The 19,413-nt window shown below is 38.3% G+C and overlaps 1 protein-coding gene across 3 annotated transcripts in view; it reads right to left on the reverse strand.

The window, feature by feature from the left end:
- Positions 1–19,413, reverse strand: part of ZFAT (zinc finger and AT-hook domain containing) — a 112,432-nt gene that overhangs the window by 32,948 nt on the left and 60,071 nt on the right. For all 3 annotated transcript variants that reach the window (XR_001414448.1, XM_014965477.1, XM_014965476.1), the window contains exons 5-8: positions 12,213–12,363; positions 10,470–11,938; positions 9,336–9,568; positions 1,225–1,312 (exon numbers count right to left, since the gene is read on the reverse strand). Coding sequence is in view for 2 of the 3 variants with exons in the window: in XM_014965477.1 (XP_014820963.1) it covers positions 1,225–1,312; positions 9,336–9,568; positions 10,470–11,938; positions 12,213–12,363 (1,941 nt within the window). In the remaining variant the exon portion in view is untranslated. The remainder of the gene's footprint in view (positions 1–1,224; positions 1,313–9,335; positions 9,569–10,469; positions 11,939–12,212; positions 12,364–19,413) is intronic.

Here is a 19,413-nt window from a genome sequence, read left to right on the forward strand (position 1 = left end):
GAAGCCTTTCCTCATCTCACTTTGCTGCATCAGACATGTCCCCTGACGTCTGACAAGCCCTCCAACCACACTGTTGTAGAGTGGTCTGCAAATAAAGAGGTTTGGTAACTAAAGAGCTAAAGAGGGAGTTAGTCTGAAATTAAAGTGAAGGAAATTGTTTAAAACACGAGTCTAGCACTATCTAGTGGCCGTAGGAAGATAAGAAACTACTGCTTTACCTATTAGGTTGCAAGAAAAGTTACGTCATTTTTATTGGATTTTTCCTTCTCCAAACTCAGTTTGAGCATGGCCAGTATTTTCTTTCTTAATATCAAATTATTTCAGGTGATAAGTAACACACAGATGAGTTAAAGTATATTGGCCATTGCAGTCAACTCTGCTTCACCCGCAGTAGCAGTGGGCCTTTTATCCAACATAATACTGACACTGAGGAGGAAAGTGCAGACACAGAAATGCAGCTCTGCTGAGTTCACATCAGTCAGATTTAAATCACTCCCTGCACCAGTCACTTGAGCACTTTGGCACTGAGTTCCCAAGATGTGAGAAAGGATTGCTTTCTCAGGAACAGCACACTGACCCACTGCACTCATTTTATGTTGCCCTTGCACTGATAAATCAGGGCACTAAAATGCAAGGTATAAACAGAGGTTGAACTGAGCCCATGGTTAGCTTGGATCCATCCGGGCTTCTCAGCTCCAGTTTAACACTGGCCGTACCATATCACAGCTGGTTCAAGTAGATTTCACTCAGCCCTGGACTTAAAGTCCAGGCTCACACTAACTGGGCAGGCACAGCCAGCTCAGGAAGCTTTGCCTTCATGTGAATTACCTACAGACAAAATAATGAGCAATAAACACATTTCTGTCAGTTTATGCATGGCCAATGGGAATTTAATGTCTCATGGGTTGTTACAGGATGTCTATATGACTAATTCTAAACTTCCCAATGCTTAATTTGAATTCACCTAGGTTCTCTTTTAGAAATTAGTTCTTTACTAGATTTCTTAGCACAATTACTTGATGTACTCCACAACACACAAGCTGGAACAATAACTTTTTTCACTCTGAATTCAAACAGCCGCAAACCCAATACAATTCTCTAAACCAGTTAGGTGAGACACAGACCCTTCTCTTTCTTTGGAATATAATCACATTACACTGCTCACTCTAAACCTTTATCCATTTATTGCAATAGACTGAGAAATTTTCCTTGGTTTTCTCTTACCAGGGTGATTTGTCTTGATGTGTGATTTTATAAGCCGATCTTCAGAAAATGACTCCTCACACACAGGACAGGAATAACTCTTTTTATCCTTTAGCAAGAAAGAAAGAGATTGCATTATCAGTCCACTGCCGTAATCACTATAGTCATTATTCAGTAATACATAGTTCTCAACAAAGTTATAATTGAAGGTTCAGTTTTTAAGGAAAAAATGAAGATATTTATAGTGAAATAAGTGAAGGAGAACTATTAAAGTATTCTAAGCACATCATTAATCCTCATGAATGAAGGGCTCCAAGCTACAGCACAGAGAAAATGCCCAATAAATGTAAGCATTATCTTCTGACTGACTCTTTAGAGAATCAAGAGCTGAAAGATCAAGTCACATAACAGAAGGAAGCATAGTAGAAGTAAGCAGTAATATTCAGGATTTTTTTCATTTTTTTCACAAGTCCACCCTTGTGAAACCTAACAATCAGATCTCATTATTCTGAAGACATCCACCAATATGTGTATTTATAATGTTACTTAATGGCCTGAAATGGAGCAGAAGAGTTAACAATGACAGATGCCATTACTTATTCAGTGCCTACATTTCCAACTACTTCATAAATATTCAGCTTTTTATGTATTTCCAATAAAGTATTATTCCACTATTTTGATTTTAAAACTTACAGATGACTGACTTTTATCAGTGTCACTCATGTTATAAAAGATTTAACACCATCAACAAGTTGAACTGGAGAGTTTTGATGCAGTTTCTTAGACTAGACGATCTCCAGAGGTCCCTTCCAACCTCATATCATTCTGTGAGGTTCTTCTTTCCAGAAATACCTGCTGACACAACAGCCTGGATGGTCAATCAAGTGACTGGGTCATTTAGTCACCTCTGCACTGACCAAATTAACATATGAATGGATTATCAAAACAGCAGATGGAGTAAACAAAGTCTAGTTAATTGTGATACCCATGCAGATAACCAGATAACATATTACCTGATGGGACGTGTACCTACCAAACTACCAAGAGATCACTTGTAAGAGGGGATCTAAAGCTACAGAACAGATATTTCACTAATCACTTCAAAAGGACAGAAAACTTCTCAAGGACTATGAAGAAGATCACTGTATCAAAAAGAGACAGACCCCTGCATTATAGAAGAGAAATGTGGAGTAAAGAGGAGAATAAATATCCTGGACTCTACCAGTTTCTGACCCAAGACCAAACAACATCTCTGAATAGCAAGGAAAAATGCACAAGGAGATTATTATTGTCTATACACCACAGTTAGACATATATAAATGGATTTGCTTTTAAAAAAAGAGCAAAAATTGATGAAATTTATGGCAAATAGGGTTTGGAATATGATACAGGAATTTGCATTCAGTATCACATACCTCTGAGAAAGAAATCCCTGTGTTGAAGTATCTACAAGTTATAACCAGAACTAACCCTCAAACCCATGGGCTGAAATAGCAATAAATAATTTCATGTCAGTAGGACATGGAATATGAAGCTCCTGTGGCCATTAAGGAGAATTCTGCCTCTGTTAGAAGGTCATTTGCTCCTGGGGATGGCAGCTCCTAAAGGATAACCACCCTGAGCAGAGCAAGGAGAGCATCTTGCTATGATGGACTTGGGGTAGACACCATTTCGAGCTTTGAGAACCTCAAGTGAAGAAGGAACAGCAGCGAATACCAGCTGGAGCCTACAATGCTGACAAAATCTTCTCAAGAAAAAGCTATTCATTTGTGGAATGATATAAGCTATTATCCCTAAACTCACTACTGATGATTTTGGACTTCTACATAAACAAGTTGCTCAAATAAAAAATGGTAGATTAATTCTAAAAAAGCTCTGTATCAATGGTTGCACCTTTTTAAAGACTGGGTTGCACAATCACACTCATAATTTGGCATGTATAAGGAAAACAAACACAGTATCATTTAGGGGCTATTGAGGGACCAGCTAAAAATTTTTGACAGATCCCAGTCTGTTCCTCAAACTAGCTATATAACTGGTTTCAAAGTATACAATAAATGAGAAAAAACTAAAATTAGTATACTTTTAATGTGCAGCTGGGTGTTGCTGGTCTTTAATACTCATTGTAGTAAGTATTTCTCAGTGTGCTCAAAACACTAGGACAAATACAGCTTACTGCTTCATAAAGTTAACTAAGAAAAAACACAACCACCCCAACACCACACACACACAACTTCAAGCAAAATGCTGTAATTGTGAAAATTTTACGTTCTTGCTAGTACTCTCAAGAAGGCAAGGCTATAAGCCTATGCCTGAGAGACAGTATCAAAATCATCAGTAAATGCATCGAGAGCTATAGAGGAACACAAAGTTCAGGTACCAAGAATGCATCTTTCCACATGACGATGGTACCAAAATTTTTCAATAACAAAATACTCCAAACAGCTTTCTTCAAGCAGTCAGAATGTTATCTCTACCAAGTCCTGCAGTAAATGATCTTCAAAAGGGGGATCTTCTGTAGTGTAACGAACAGATTGCACTTCTGAGCACCAAGTGCCTTCAAAGCGTATCTGTCAAGCTCCAGTCTCTCACAGAAAGCATCCAGCTGAAGTCAAACCTTTCATGGTTGTTCTTCCAGGTCAGTGCCACTGACTTTTGGAGCTTATGTTATTAGTTTTGAATGTTTAAGTATACTTCTGTCACTGCCCTGAGAGCTTGTGACAGTGCTGCTCCTTCAGCATAATCCCATCCCTCTCAAAACCAGCCTTTAAGAAATCCTCTCTTGCAAAGGAAGCATTTTGGAGCACCCAGGTCACAACACAGAGCCCCAAAGAAGGTCTCCCCCATCACAGCTTTAGCTCTTCAGAGTGCCCTTGTCACAGGCAGTGACAGAGACGTTTTGAAGGACTTAGACTAAGGTTGTAGTAATACCTTCATCACACTCTCAGCATGCAAGTTTTCCTCTGGTAAGAATAAAGGTTATTTATGCTGTGCCTTATCACAGCACCTGCCTTTTAAACACCTTTGAGGAGGTTTTTTTTGAAGGACACAAACAGAAGCAAAGTATCAGGAGAGATGGATCTACCTTTGCTAGAGACCAGCTGCCTACTCCAATAAGCTACTTACATTTCAAAGTCACTTCCACACCTCCTGAGATTTGATTAATCCCCCGAACAGCCAATTTGAGAAAATATAAGAAACTTAAAATAATTCCAAAATAAAGTTAGCTTTCTGACTGAAAGTACTATTCACATTCCACAAATCAGGAATAAATTAGTTCCATATTCTTCAACTCATTGAAAAAAAACTTAATCTATTATTATCACAGAATTTTCTTGTTTATGCTATGTTTCATTATAAAATAAGACCACTTACACAGGAATCACAATGCCTTTCTCTTTAGATAAATGAACTAAAATTGTGCTAAGAAAGTATCAACTATATTGCATTACCAATTTATAGCTCTCCATGGAGAATTTTGTTTCTCTAAGGCATGCGTTTCGAGGTAATTCAAGGGCTAGGTGTGCTAGGATACACACAACGAGAGAAATGATGTGTCTGTATATGTAGCACTTTAATTGAGACCACTATAAAGTTTGTTTAATTAATCAAACTGTACTAAATATGACCTACACTGCAAAATGTCAGAAACACTCACAGCTATTCAATTGCACTCATCAGTAAAGAGACATTCTGATGACACAAATATCTTCAATGTACATAGAATACATATGATTATATATTGTATGATCTATACAGCAATTCTGCCACTAGTTTCAAAAGAGACTTTGTGAACTCCTGACTGCTTCGTTATCAATTTCATTAATAGTTTAAAATTAAGACCACTGCCCTAATAAAAAGTGCTCAGGCCCAAATAAGACAAATATGTTACAGGAACCAACAATCCATTCCCCTCCTTTTAGTAGGAGTGACGTGATTTTATGAGCAGGAAATAAAACAAGGCTCTACTAAATATTGGCATTCTAAGAGCATTTCCAGCAGAAATTCCCACAATGCAATTAACACAACATTTGATTGTGTGATTTCATAGAGGAATGGAGCGCCAAAGCCTGCTCCTGCACCTACTCACATCAACAGAAATTTGATTTCTAACATCTCAGGGAACAGAATTTGGCCCCTGAGTTACACTTCTCAGGAGTGAAAATGTCCAGAACTCTTCAGCACAGATGTTACGATGTTCCAATCAAAATTTTCACAAAAGATTCCCAATTTAAGATGACATCCTATAAAAAATGCAACTCAACTGAACGGCTCTGATGTACCCAGGAGGCAGCTTTGCACACGTGTGAAGGCAGCTACAGAAAAACTTGCAAATAGTTCGACAGATGTTTATGAAGTCTAGCAAGCAGCAGAAATCACAGCTCACAAAATGACAAGCACCTGCATACGGAACTACTTAAGCATTTTTTTCATTAAATAACCGCTAGTAAAAATGAATGGCTGGCTAATTCCTTTCCTCTCCAGTATCTTGTATTCCTGACGACACAGTAAAGGTATCACAGCCAGACCAGTGACGATCTGAAAACGAACGCTCCTCAGGAAGGGGAAACAAGCAATCAGAGCTCAAGTGTCTCGCTTCCTCCCGAAAGCTCTAACTACACTATTACACAAAAGGTTAGCAGCATAATAAAATTTCTAAGCACCCTTTCAAAGACAAGAATCATTTACATCCAGAAATGTACATGAATGCAAACACAGGCACCTGAGAGCAAGTGCAGGTTCTGGGTCTGAACTCCACTTTTACAGAGGTACTTATCTTGGAATATCAATTATATATATAAATTTAAAATCGTTTCAGACACAAACCTCTCCATGATGTTTACCTGCTCAGCATATTGAGTACTGTAAAAACCACTGGAAGTTGTAAACAAACTATGGTACCTACATCAGTATTGTTTAGTTCCACAACTGGTCCCTAATGTTACCATTAGCTCAGTAAATTAATCTAAAGTCATTATAAACTCTCCAGCCCTTTCCGAGGTACTATGACGTTGAAGTGATTCACACATCATGGTTTGAACATCTGAAGAGCTCCATAAATGCCAAGAATTTTCAAAAAACACTACACAAATTGTAGAGGTAAAAAGATGGGTACTGAAAACCAGAGAATATATGCAAATGTTGGTTTTAAATCAAGCCAACCCTCAATTCTCAGACTTCAAACACAAAAAATCTTCCCTGTAAAAATGCCGTGTAGCCAATACTGAGGCAACAGGCAGCACATACACAGTCCCCATCACCATCTCCCAGGGAAGAAACAATCCCAAATTCAGTGCAAGACCTGAGTGATGCATGAGAATAAAACGGGTGGCTATCCACTGAGTGACAAGGCAGAACAGTAAACTGCTTTTCATTAACCATCACTTATCCTGTTCACCAAACCAGACAAGGATCCAGTTGAAGAGCAGCCAGAAACAAGGTAAGGAACGACACGCACTCATACAATGAACTCAACCGAGATTTTGACATCCAATATTTCTGGGGAAGCTTTAAGTTTTAACATTTATTAAGCACTGAATTTGCAAACTAAAATTAACATTAAAGTAGCTTTCCACATTTAACTGTGCATAGTTTGTTCACCCGTTCTATTTCTGAATGAGTGAACCTGCCAGTGAGGTGTGCATCAAGTAAATACACCAAGCAGTGGGCCCAAAGGCCAATATGAGAACTGCCAAGTTTAGTTACTGAGTCAATTCTAACATGAGAGTTTTTCAATCCATTTAAATACTCAAATATATTTGAGGGGTAAGCAGCAGCAAGCAGAATTCTGAAAGATCTCTCTGTCACACTGTTTTTAGTTCTGAAACGCATTTTCTCGGTTCTATTTAGTACCATGAAAATGATCCTCCTGGTGGGAGCTGTCAGATGTTCATCACACTTGAAAAACAGGTACTTACATTAGGATATAGGATATAAAATTTTAGGCTCTTTTTCCTTAAATAGTCTCAGACATCATTTACACAAATTTTACCATCAGATGGACATTGTAAACATAATAAATTCAAAAGCAGCCTAAAAGAATGACTATTACATGAGCTTTCTGCACATTTCATGAGATTCAGATTCTGTTTAAAATATCTACAGAATTGGGCGACAAAAGGGAAAAAAAAGTCTTCCCTTTTGTGTCACCTGTTTTGTTTTTAAAGCTCTCCTGCAGTTACAGAAGATCAGTACTTAATAACAGCAGGGGGTGAAATGTTCTGTTCTGTTACAAACACCTTTAAAGTAACTTTATCAGTTGGAAATATTGGCCAAAAGCCCACCTGCTGACTGCAGATGACCTGAAACCACTAGGCACAGTATGTAAACAGCTTTTTTAAGAAGCTACACAGAAATTGTCCACATCTGGGGAAAAATTAACATGAATCCTTACTATAGGCATCACATTTCACTAGTGAAAGGAAGCGTGACAACAATATTTACCACAGTACTTTAAGTGAGTTGTGACATTGCTTTCTCATGATTAGGAGAACGTGTCACGTATGGTGCATTCTACCAAGGGTCTGTAAGGCTTATTTACAAGACAACAACAGTGAAAATAATAATGTTAGATAAAGAATGCAGAAAGGTCCAACTGTGTAAATATTCATTCTTTTCTCCTCTGATGGAATAAGAATAAATTCAGAAGAAGGATAAATTGCCTTCTGGAAGTATTTTACCACATAAATTACTAAAAATCCAGATTGCAAGGACATAGTTCATGCCAATTGTCTTGCATTATCAGTCAAGCAAGTTTAATTACAAATAGCATGTTCACCAAACATTTTATGGAATCCTAAACTGTACTTCAATACCAGTATCTTCATATAAAATCAGATGAGGTAATATGCTCCACCTAAGCACCCCAGGTGGCCTTCAGGAAAGATTAGAGTCAGAAGTAGAATAAATTCATTATTCTGGGAGAGCAGGCTCTTGCCAAACACCCATTTCTAGAGACCAATTTGGAGCTTACCGGTATTCAGGTAACTCGTGGCTGTATGTACATTGTAACCTCTTTGGTTATACACAAGTCTAGAATGTCCCAGATCAATTATACCTTTGCAAGCAGAAAGGATCCTGCCACATGGCAGGAACAGAAGTCCATGGCACACACACCTTTTGTTATAACAGTTTGACCTATTCGGCTCACTCATGGAAAATAAAACTCAAGAAAAAAAAAGCGAGGCAGCACTGATATGTGTGAAAATCACACACACAATGCAAAGATAATTGTTTTTTCTTAATCTTGCAAGAAAAGCATGTAAATAATTTCCCTTCTAAAAATGCATCTGAGTCAGCAATGAAGATCAATATTGAAAGAAGAATTCTCATTCCTTAGTTTTAAAATATTTCTTATTCTGAATACCATATGTTTTTAAAAACATACTTTTGAAACAAATGCAAGCAGGGTTGGTGTAGAAAACATTTTCCCTCAAAAGATGATTAATTTTACAATATTGGATCAGAGCAAGATCACAAAGCAGTGCCTTGCACAAAGAGGGCTTCCAGTGAGGCATGCAGACCCCAACGTAGTCTCAGAGAAAGCATCTAACAGGGCACATTGAAGAGGGAAACCAGACCTGGTTTGAACACAATGGCATTCAGAGCTGGAAGGCTTACTCAGTAGATAAGAGCCTTTAAAAAGTGATCTCTTCATCTTTCTAACCACAACAGAAAATGACAGATGTTCAAAGAGACTGGCTGCAACGAGCTGGAGCTAATGGGAAAAAAAATTTCTTCTCAGCAACTTAAACTTCTGCCTATAGTAATTAAGAGAGCAATATATTTTCATTTTACCACGGTCATCTATTTATAAAGGAAGGGAGTTCAGGTCCATGGAATGAAGTAAAGTAACAATAGTACCAGACCTCATTTCACTCTCTCAAAACCCAAAGAATCTGAGAATACTGGGAAAACTAAAGGGAAAAAATGGATACAGACATAATCTGCTGGAAACTACTACAAGATGGACCAAATATCTAGTCGCTGTAACTTGTGTATTCCCTGCACAGAATTATGCAGAGAGCACTTAGGTAAGAACTCTTACCTATGTCTTCAAATACCGCCACACGATTCCAAACACTATGACAACACTGAATTTAGAAAAACGTACCGTTTTGCTCATTACTCACCATTTCCATGTGAACTTTAAGATGCGCCTGGAGCTTGTATTTATCTGGAGTAGAGTAGTCACAATGTTCTGTGGGACACTTCAGCAAAATGTTACTGTGTTTCTGAATGACGTGACGCTTAAGGCAGTTTTTGGTGATGGAAGAATAATTGCACTGGGAGCAGTAATATAAATGTTCTCGAGTGTGCGTACGAACATGCATGTCATAATGCACTTGGTACCAAAACAACTTGCCTGAAAATGAAATTAGACATGAAAAAAGTAATTTCTAAACAACTGTTAGTGAAAATTATAGTACATACCCAGTTTTCTGTTTGAATCTTGCCCCTTCTGTCTTTAATGAAAACTTGTCCTAAAGATGTTTCACTACTGAAAATATGTTTACAAAAACCACTTTTGTCTAAAAAGATGCCTTATGTCCTCAAACAGCCTAACAAGGGCACCTTTAAAACATATCAATGATCGTTTTCCTAATGAAAAAGTCCATTAAATCTCTTCTCCTATTCAAAGAATCTGAAAGCAACTGTACATTAAAGAGAATGGCAATATTTTTTTTGTTACTTCCTTTCCTGTTATTCCTTCCTAAAAGCTCTTCTGACATAATGACACCAAAAAGAAAAAGTGCAGAGCAATTCATCGAACATACAATGTTATGGGGTTCCAAAACTTTCTTTTTTTCCAAACTTTGATTCCTTTTCCCTTCTCAAGAATGAAGGCTACAAGATAAATCCCAAAATGTTTCCTTTCCAGTTACGATTTTTATACAAAGCTGATAATGGAGCTTAAGTGTTAAAGCATGGACTGACACGTGCTGATCACATGCCCCAGTGAAAGCTATGAATAGAGGCACGTGGACAGAAATAATCTAATTCTATCAAATTTCAAATCAACAGAAAATCAAGCCTAGCAAAGCATTGCTATCCTATATTCCACTAGTGGGTTTTTTGAGATTTGTGTCCTTTCAAACCATTTCTAGTGCACAAAGTAAATCTTGCTGGATCCCAGGATCCATACAAAATTAATATTGCTACAAAGATACACAAATACATCAAACACTATAAATCTGAGAAGCAGGAAAAAGACGGCCCACTACACAACGTTTAAAAAAACCCAACATAATTCTACTGCTCCTTACCACAATATTCACATTCTAAGTCTCCATAGACCTTCCTTATCCTCTCACACAACTCGGTGCTCATCTGTCTCTTCTGCAAGCTGTCCAAGATCTGCATGAAGGCGACAGCTCCACTTCCACCATCTGATGTAGCTGCACTGGAAGGAGCTGCCTGGGGACTGACGGCCGCGTTACCTTCTGCTGCTGGCAAAGGGTTTGGGGTTTCTGTTGAATTTTGACTTGGTGGATTGCTCGTTTCTGACTCACTAGAAGGAAGAGATTGATTTCTCTCTTCGGACACTGAAAGGTTCTCAGTCACTGCATTGTTCTGACTTGGATTTAAACTTTTGTCTTCAGACAGCAAAAGCTGAATCTCTTCACCCTGCTCATTCACAGAACTGCAGTGATTAACTTCCTCTTCAACTGCAGGAGAAACTTTTAACTCATCAGCAGCAGGAGTACCATTTTTGAGCAGAAAACAATCTGACGCTACGCAGGATTGAATGTCTGGGACTGCTATGTCTGTTGTCTGACACAGCATCTCTGTTACATTTTCCACCGGAGGATTTTCAAATCCTAACAAAGGGACCGTATCGATTTTTAAGTCACCATTATGTTGACCATTATGGTTTACATCTGCAGCTGTTGATTCACCTTCACAAGCAGATGGCTGTGGTGTGTTAGTGGCATCAGTACTCATGACGGTCAATTCAGTTGCATTTTGGGCTGGCTGTTCACCAAGGGCTTCTGGCTGGATATCACCTCCAGGCTCAAGGAGGCAGAAACTCTGATTGATAGAACTGTTAAAAACAGAAGTCTCCTGCAAATCTGTATGGGCTTCCTTGATGTGAGCACGGAGTCTTACAGAACTGACAAATTTCTTCAGGCACACAGAACACACATATACAAAGGGGTGCTTTCGCACATGAAGCTCAAGGGCTTGGTATTTAGTGGCTCCATGACCACAGAGCTCACAAGCAAAAGGTCTTTCATCACCATGAACAAGCATGTGACGGTCACGATCAAGTTCATTTTTGAATTTGCGTTCACAAATATGGCAGTCATACAGAAGTTGTCTTTTGCCCTCTCGTGTCATCAAGCGAAGCTCATCAAAAACATCCTTCACCTTTTTATCTTGAAGGTCATGTGTTTCCTTGATATGCTTGATCAAATTTTTAACATCTGAGTATTTCTTTTTGCAGAAGCGACAGTGCTGCTTGATTTTCTTATGAACTCTTTCAATATGTACTTTGAGGTGGCCTTTGCTGAGACAAGTGAAGGTACAATAATCACAGCTAAACTTCTCCCCTGTGTGTTTCCGCATGTGGACGTTAAGGTTGGCTTTGATTGCACTGGCGTAACTGCAGTAGGAACACTTGTAAGGTTTTTCATTTGTATGAATCCTCAAGTGTGCTTGGAGGGAATGTTTAAATTTGAAGACTTTGTTACAGTATTCACATGTAAAAATTTTCAGTTGAGTTGGACCCAACCTAAAAAGAAATCAAACCAGCTATATTTACAATATGGAAACTTGGTGACATATGTCATCAAAATTTCTCTAGATATTCATAATGGCAGAAATGTTTAATTTATTTAAAAAAGGTATTCTCCACAAGCTTTTTAAATTCTACAACTTATGCACGATTATTTTCAGCTCTTCCTTTATTTAAAAGGCTCAGAAAATACTTCAGTTTCACAAAAATGGAGAGGGAAGCCTTTCATTCATATTTTGCATGAACACAAATGTAAGCACTCCAAAATTACCTGCTTGATTTCATTGCCTGTTCATATGGGGTTTGCTGAATGGCATATTCTTGGTATCCTCTTCGTTGTGATGGGTCTTGAACTGTTGCCTCTGGAGTTGTGGGTTCACTTTCTTGGGGAGCAGCCTCAACGGGAACAATTTTTGTGGCTCCTAAAAGCAAGAACAAAAAAACCATTCATTAAAGTTGTCATATTAAAACATGCATTGTCTATGATATACAAGTGTAAACAAAACATTAAACCGTGTAATCATTGGTTCAACTATTTTAGTTTCTGTTGTTAAATTCATGTTCAAAATTGATGGATACAATTCCAGAAGACATCAGTACTTATGCCACAGATCTGCTTAAGTAACAGGCCACGACTTCTAGTTCTGCGGGTTATTCATGGTGTTTGCTGCCTATTATTAAGCCTATATCCAAATATCTTCACCTTTAAAAATTTGTAACTTGTCAAAATGTAATTTTAATTTTTGTTTCTGCCTCATGCTACATCCTTTGAAGACTTCAGCCAAACTGTTCAATCAGTTCTACAACTGAGGCTGGGGAAAAGACACTCTATATTTAAAAGCCTGCACGTCTTTTCCTTAATCAGATCTTTTACTGCTTATATTTTGGGACATGCTACCACCCCCTCAGAATAAAAGAGCATATTCCATGTGTGCTTCTCAATCTCCACTAGAAGCAGAAGTAAAGGGGTTTGGGATGAATGCAATAAGATCAGATTCTATCCCTCAGAGCTTTACAGTCAGCTGGGGCAAAAATAAGCGTATTTTGAGATGTGATTGAGCTGAGATTATGTAGATGGGTGTTCTTTATTTTCTGAACAGTGGCAGGAAAAACTTAATGCTAGGCACCCACAGTTAGCATTGAAGATAATGAAAATCCATAGAAATATTAATTTACACAGAAAAAACCCCAAACCACAAAACCTCATGTACATCAAACCAAGCACCCATTATTGATTGATTCCCTTCTTTTTAACATCTTTGTCTGTCTGTGACTCCCACGTCTTCAATGGGAATGCTGTTATCTTCAAAAGTTTAAATTATATACATTTGTATATTTATGTATTTATTCACATATATACAGCAAAATTATATATACATTTGTGAAATCTTAATGTTCTACTAACAAGTATTATAGAAAAATCTTTGAAAAAAAGAATGTTGCTTTCTGGTCTGATACTGAAAAACAAATAGTAAATGAGGGACCATATACTGAATAACAAAAAGACAACAAGACATTGAATATGTAGTAAGAGATGAACAACCATCCATCCTAGGATAAAAATATTACAGGACCTGTAAATAAAGATTGTTCTATCATATACTGGGGACAAGGGAACAAGAGAGGTTGCACATGGAAGTATCTTTGAATAACAAAGTCAACTTCAAGTAAAACTTAAATTTGGCAAGTTTCCCTTTATTTTCTTTTTCCTGTATATTACATTAGAATCTAATCTCATTTCAATCACCTGATTGAAGAGGAAAAAAGTACAACACATCTGTGTGACACAGAAAAGAATTTACAGTAAGAATAAAAGAAATCTGAAATATGAGCACCTAGAAAGCAAAAGACAGAGTCAACATACTCAACGTATTTTTAACAGATCCTCACTGTCATTCATATGTAAGTATATATTAAATGAATCACCTGAATAGAAAGAATGAAGTTCAGAGAATGATGCATTAGCTATTCCTTTAACGAAAAGGATGAAATTATTCTTGTTCCCCTCAAAGAGTGGGTTCCTGAAGACATTATTTACAAAATACATGCAGTATTAACATAAAGTCTCTGAAACAACAATTATAAGAACAAAACTAAACCACAGAGAGCTCACAGACCAAAGAAAACCAGCTGGTTAGCAAATTATTAAATCTAGTTCCACTAAAAAAAACTTTTGCCTGCAGATCAGCAAAAGCATCAGGAAAAGGCAAGTAAAGCACATGAGAAAAATCAGTATTAAGTGGGGGCCACCCAACAACAGCTGTGAAAGATTTAGGGACATTAAGCTGAGGAAAGCAGTGCTGTAGACAAGACAAGGAGAAAGACAGAGATCCTGTGGGACCTTCCGAGTGATTTAAAGCGGGAAACGGAGATATTTTGAAAAGAGACCATTTGGGAGCGTGTCATGGTATCAAAGCTTTTTCTATCAGATGGGACATCAGCCAACTCTGAAAATAAACAGACTGTGATAGCTCTGCTGCTCACTGAACTGCCTGGATCTAAAAGTGGCTTTTTTGGACTACTGTTTTCTAATAATGCTTTCAAGTTCTGTATTAGAGATTCTGCCAGTTGATCAGAACTTATCTTCCAAGTTTTCAACCTAAATGTTACCAGAACATTATCACTTCATCCTGTCACTCCCTCTCCCACAAATGCCAGGTTCTCTGCACTTTCCACATTGCACAGTAGTAGCCCAGTGAGACAGGAACTTGTCATACAGGAGACGTGGTTCAATCAGTGGGTTCAACATAAAGATGATAAAACAGACATTAGACACCAGACTAGTGTTTCCATACTTCAATATTTTTAAAATAGATGCAAATTCTTCTCCATTTAAACAACTCAGTTAAAAGAAAATAGATCTTGACCTGCTCTGTGTGCACAGCTATCTCTTTCAGGCTTCCCATTTCCTGAATGTGAGACAAAGATCCCCATTAAATGCTCTGCAATGAACCTCCTCTGGGCCCTTCTGCCTTTCAGGATGTTTGAGCACTTCCTGAAAAGTCTGCTGAACTGTTTAATAGACTTTTATGCTACCAGTATAAAATTTTAATCATCTAAATTAGGTGAACTAGGTAAGTACTAACTCAGCTGTATTTTTCATACTTGGAATGGACAGTGCTCCAAGTCATCCTGGTATCACTGCCTCTAGATTCCCGATGCAAGAAGTAGAGAGAAAAATACCTCTAAAAACCTGAAGAGGGAGATTCAATTCTTCAAACATACTGAGAAAGTACTCGCTCACAGTTGGCAATTACACCCCCTCACGTTAGGTGGTTGCTTCCTACCATTAGAAGATACGGAAGCATTAAGAAATGTTAGATGCCTCCATCCACTTGGGATGCTGCCTAACTATGGGCTACTAATGGCCGAGTAGCCACAGCAATCACTACTATACCACAAATTAATGACTAACACACGTGCCCAGGTATTCATGAGCATGTGTGTGTATTTATTTTGCCACTTTTTTGAACCAGTTTACCACAGGCTGACACAAGCACAACTGTCAGTGCAAAAAAGAATTGAACTGGGAAATAAGAGACAAGCAGGAAAGCTTCCTTGGCAACAGGCTGATATTAAATCAATTCAGATGTGTCATAAACTCACAAACATCATTCTGTGAGCTCAAAAAAAAAAGTCATCTTCAACAGAAAAGACTGTCATTAGTTTAACAGAGAAGACTGTCATCAGTTAAACTGAGGCCCAAAACAGTAAGCAAAATGACATTCTTCCACTTCTTCCCTGCTTCCCAAAATCTCAATGGGAGACGGAACCAAGTGTTTGTAAAGTGCAGCACCGGGTACAGCAGGAGAACACAGCTGGCTTTTTACGGATAGTGGTTCCTCAGTGGAAACTCGGGAGAGAAAAAAGAGAGAAAAAACAACTCGGCAGAATGTTGTACTAAGAACTTGTAGAAGAAAAAAAATACAGCTCCTTTAGGCATGAAAAAAAAAAAAGCATCAAGAATTTAAATATTTTATGCTATTTCTGTATATCTTGAGCTCTATCAAAAAACCCAAGAATCCTACCATTGACCATCTTTACAGGAACTTAAAACAACTCTACTACTAACAGGCTGGGTCTTTAAAATATTACAGGACTCCCATAAAACAGCAATTTAAATGTTCAAAGTAGACTCTCTCCTGAATCAAACTAATTGAGCATGAATAATAAATTGCTTTTAGAAGCCTTGATAATATTACAGAATTTAAACATGGGAAATAAAATACATAAAAACCCAGAAGATTGAATATTTGGCAGAGTTTACGCACTGGTTCTTAAAAATAGACTATGAATAAAAGTATCTACCATTCATAACAAAGTATTTTTAGATGTGCATATAATTGTAGTTATTCACTCACATTCTTAATTGCGATGCTTATGAAAAATTGTACTTCGTTTAATCTGATACAAGGCACATGTTCATGAACACAGCACACCCTCTCTTGAAGGTCTCTGGGTCCCTCCAGTTTTAGAATTATAGAATGGTTTGGGTTGGAGGGGACCTTAAAGATCATCCAAACCCCCTGCCATAGGCAGGGACACCTTCTACCAGACCAGGCTGCTCAAAGCCCCATCCAGCCTGGCCTTGAACATCTCCAGGGATGGGGCATCCACAGCTTCCCTGGGCAACCTGTGCCAGTGTCTCACTACCCTCATAGTGAAAAATTTCCTCCTAATATCTAAATCTCCCCCCTTTCAGTTTAAAACCATTACCCCCCGTCTTATTGCTACACTCCCTCACAAAGAGTCCCTCCCCACCTTTCCTGTAGCCCCTTTAGGTACTGGAAAGGGCTATAAGGTCTCTCCCCAGAGCCTTCTCTTCTCCAGGTTGAACAACCCCAGCTCTCTCAGCCTGTCATCGTAGCAGAGGTGCTCCATCCCTCTGATCATCTTTGTGGCCCTCCTCTGGACCCCCTCCAACATGTCTATGTCTTTCTTGTCATGAGGGCTCCAGAGCTGGACACAGTACTCCAGGTGGGGTCTCACAAAAGCAGAGAAGAGAGGCAGAATCACCTCCCTGGCCACGCTGCTTTGGATGCAGCCCAGGATACGGCTGGATTTCTGGGCTGCGAGTGCACACTGTCAGCTCCTGTCCAGCCTTTCATCCACCGAGTCCTTCTCTGCAGGGCTGCTCTCAATCCACTCACCATCCAGCCTGTATTTGGTGCCTGGGATTGCCCCAACCCAGATGCAAGACCTTGCACTTGGCTGTGCTGAACTCCATGAGGTTTGCATGGGCCTGCCTGTCAAGGCACAGAAAAAAAAAATCTACCACTTTTATTTAAACTATTTACTCTGTGGGTTAATGCGAGCTTTCAGATCTCTAAAGCTGTTAATCTATTACCTTTCATCTGCTTCACAAGTAAACATTATAGAAAACCAACACAGGGAAAAATCAATATTTTCCGACTGTCCTTTCTGGTAAGTTAAAAACTAACTGATCTGTTTGTTAGGAGGGATTTTGAAGAGATCAATTTAGTCATAATCTACTGAACACATGATGTAAAGCAGTGTCCCAAACTTAAATAGTGTACAGCAAAATTACAGCAAACTCTTTAAGCGATACTCCTAAAAGCATCTTTCATTTAAGAAGGGAGACATACAATCTGAATATTTCCTCTATATTGTGGATAAAATACAACTAAATCTTATAGCCTGCTCCATTTTTCTAATGGATAGAATGTTTATCTGGCGTCTTCAAGAGGATTTTACTGCACTGGACAGGAAATGGGATATTTCCATGCATCTTTAGCATGGATAGATAACAGGTGGCTACAGAATGCTAATGCTTGCAGAAAGATGACTAAGTTTTGATAGTGCTTAAGCACTTCTGAGCTTTATTTCAACTTAATTTTACAGATGATCTAGCACAAAGAAAGCAGGGGAAAAATGTTTTATCTATTCATATTCTTCAACAGCAGTCTATAGCACTCACCTCTTTAGCACATGATAAATCTCCAGAAAAATGGAAGATCTGTATAAAAACTCCAGGCATTAAAGTACTACTGAGGAAGCAGAACAGCGTAAGAATGGCTAGTGACACTAAAATTTAGTTAGATTATGGAAATTAATTAAAAAAATAGAAAGAAAAGCAATGAAAAATAAATTAAAACATAATTGTATTAAATGAAATATTTTTCCTTTGAAACTTCAAAGAATTAACCACTTATCTAATACTTTCTATAATTTCCAAATTCTGAAAAGTAGGATGATAATTCATAACTTTCTTAACAGCAATGACTTTATTACATATAGTCTTGCTGGGATCCTGAATGTAGCAAGATTACTACTGCCAACGAAATAAACGAGAGGCCTTCAAAGATGGCTGCAGGTTTACATATGACTGTAAATCCCTTTGGTTCATTAAAGCTTTTGAATGCAACATGTATCACACACAATTAGCTCCCAAGTTGGTGTTGTTTTAATATTTTGAGTCACTCAAAAAGCATGTGTAGAGAAAACCCAAACTTTTTGTTGTCTGAAGACAAAATTTACTAGGTAGTAATGAAGGCAACAATCTCCTCTAGATCTTCATTTCCTCTTCCACAACACATGCTTACCACATTTTCTTACTATTATTTTGTCTCTTTAGATTAGTTTCCTAAGAAAATGGGTCTTCAATTACACTGCCTCCCGTGTGTTTCCTTCCTCTCCTGAAAATCGTTCTAGTCCTTGCCAGAAACTTAAAGATCTCAAAGATAAAGATTCTTACAAGTTTCATAAAATTTAGCACCTGGAGGGAAGAAACCCCAAATACAGCATTTCCCAAAAGCCCTGAGGAAGGCAGGATGTGTGTAAATGAATATCTATATGAACCCATTTACTAACTCTGTCTGACATGAACCCCATAACCAGTGGTTGTATGTTGCTCTTTGCCCAGATGAAGAAGCTGAGGACACAAGGAGAACCTCATGTGTGGTAGTGAGGGGAATGGACACCAGGATGGGGCAGAAGCTACCTGCAGTGGGAGAGAGGCACAAAGGGAGGGGAGACACAGTGGGCAAATAATTGTTTAGGAACAGCTAGAAAAGAGCCCAGGGTCCCATCACACAAGAGAAAGGGGCCTGGGGTTCATGAAACTAAACGGTGCAGACCTCAAAACACCCTGAAGCCAGGTTTCCACATTCCCAGTGCTCCCCAGTCCTCTTCCACCTTCCCCCGCATTTACAACAATGCAAGACCAAATTTTTAACAGCTCAGTGTAAGTCCAAAACCCTGTGTGATGTTTCTCAAACAATGAATGTGAAGGTGTTTTTTACTTCCCTTTACTTAGCACACAGGGTATCTGCAGGTGAGCTCATCCAGCGTCCTCTATCATCACAATCAGAAATGCATTTTAGCAAAGGCCAAGCACATCGCAGATCTCAATATCAAAAGACATTCAAGAACAACCTAGAAAGTCCAGCTAGCTTCAACCCACAACAGTAAAATAAATAAATACATTCCAGTTGTTCTGAGAGCTATAAGCA

Source organism: Calidris pugnax, unplaced genomic scaffold, assembly GCF_001431845.1.
Source record: "Calidris pugnax isolate Ruff unplaced genomic scaffold, ASM143184v1 scaffold41, whole genome shotgun sequence".
Classification (NCBI taxonomy): Eukaryota; Metazoa; Chordata; class Aves; order Charadriiformes; family Scolopacidae; genus Calidris; species Calidris pugnax.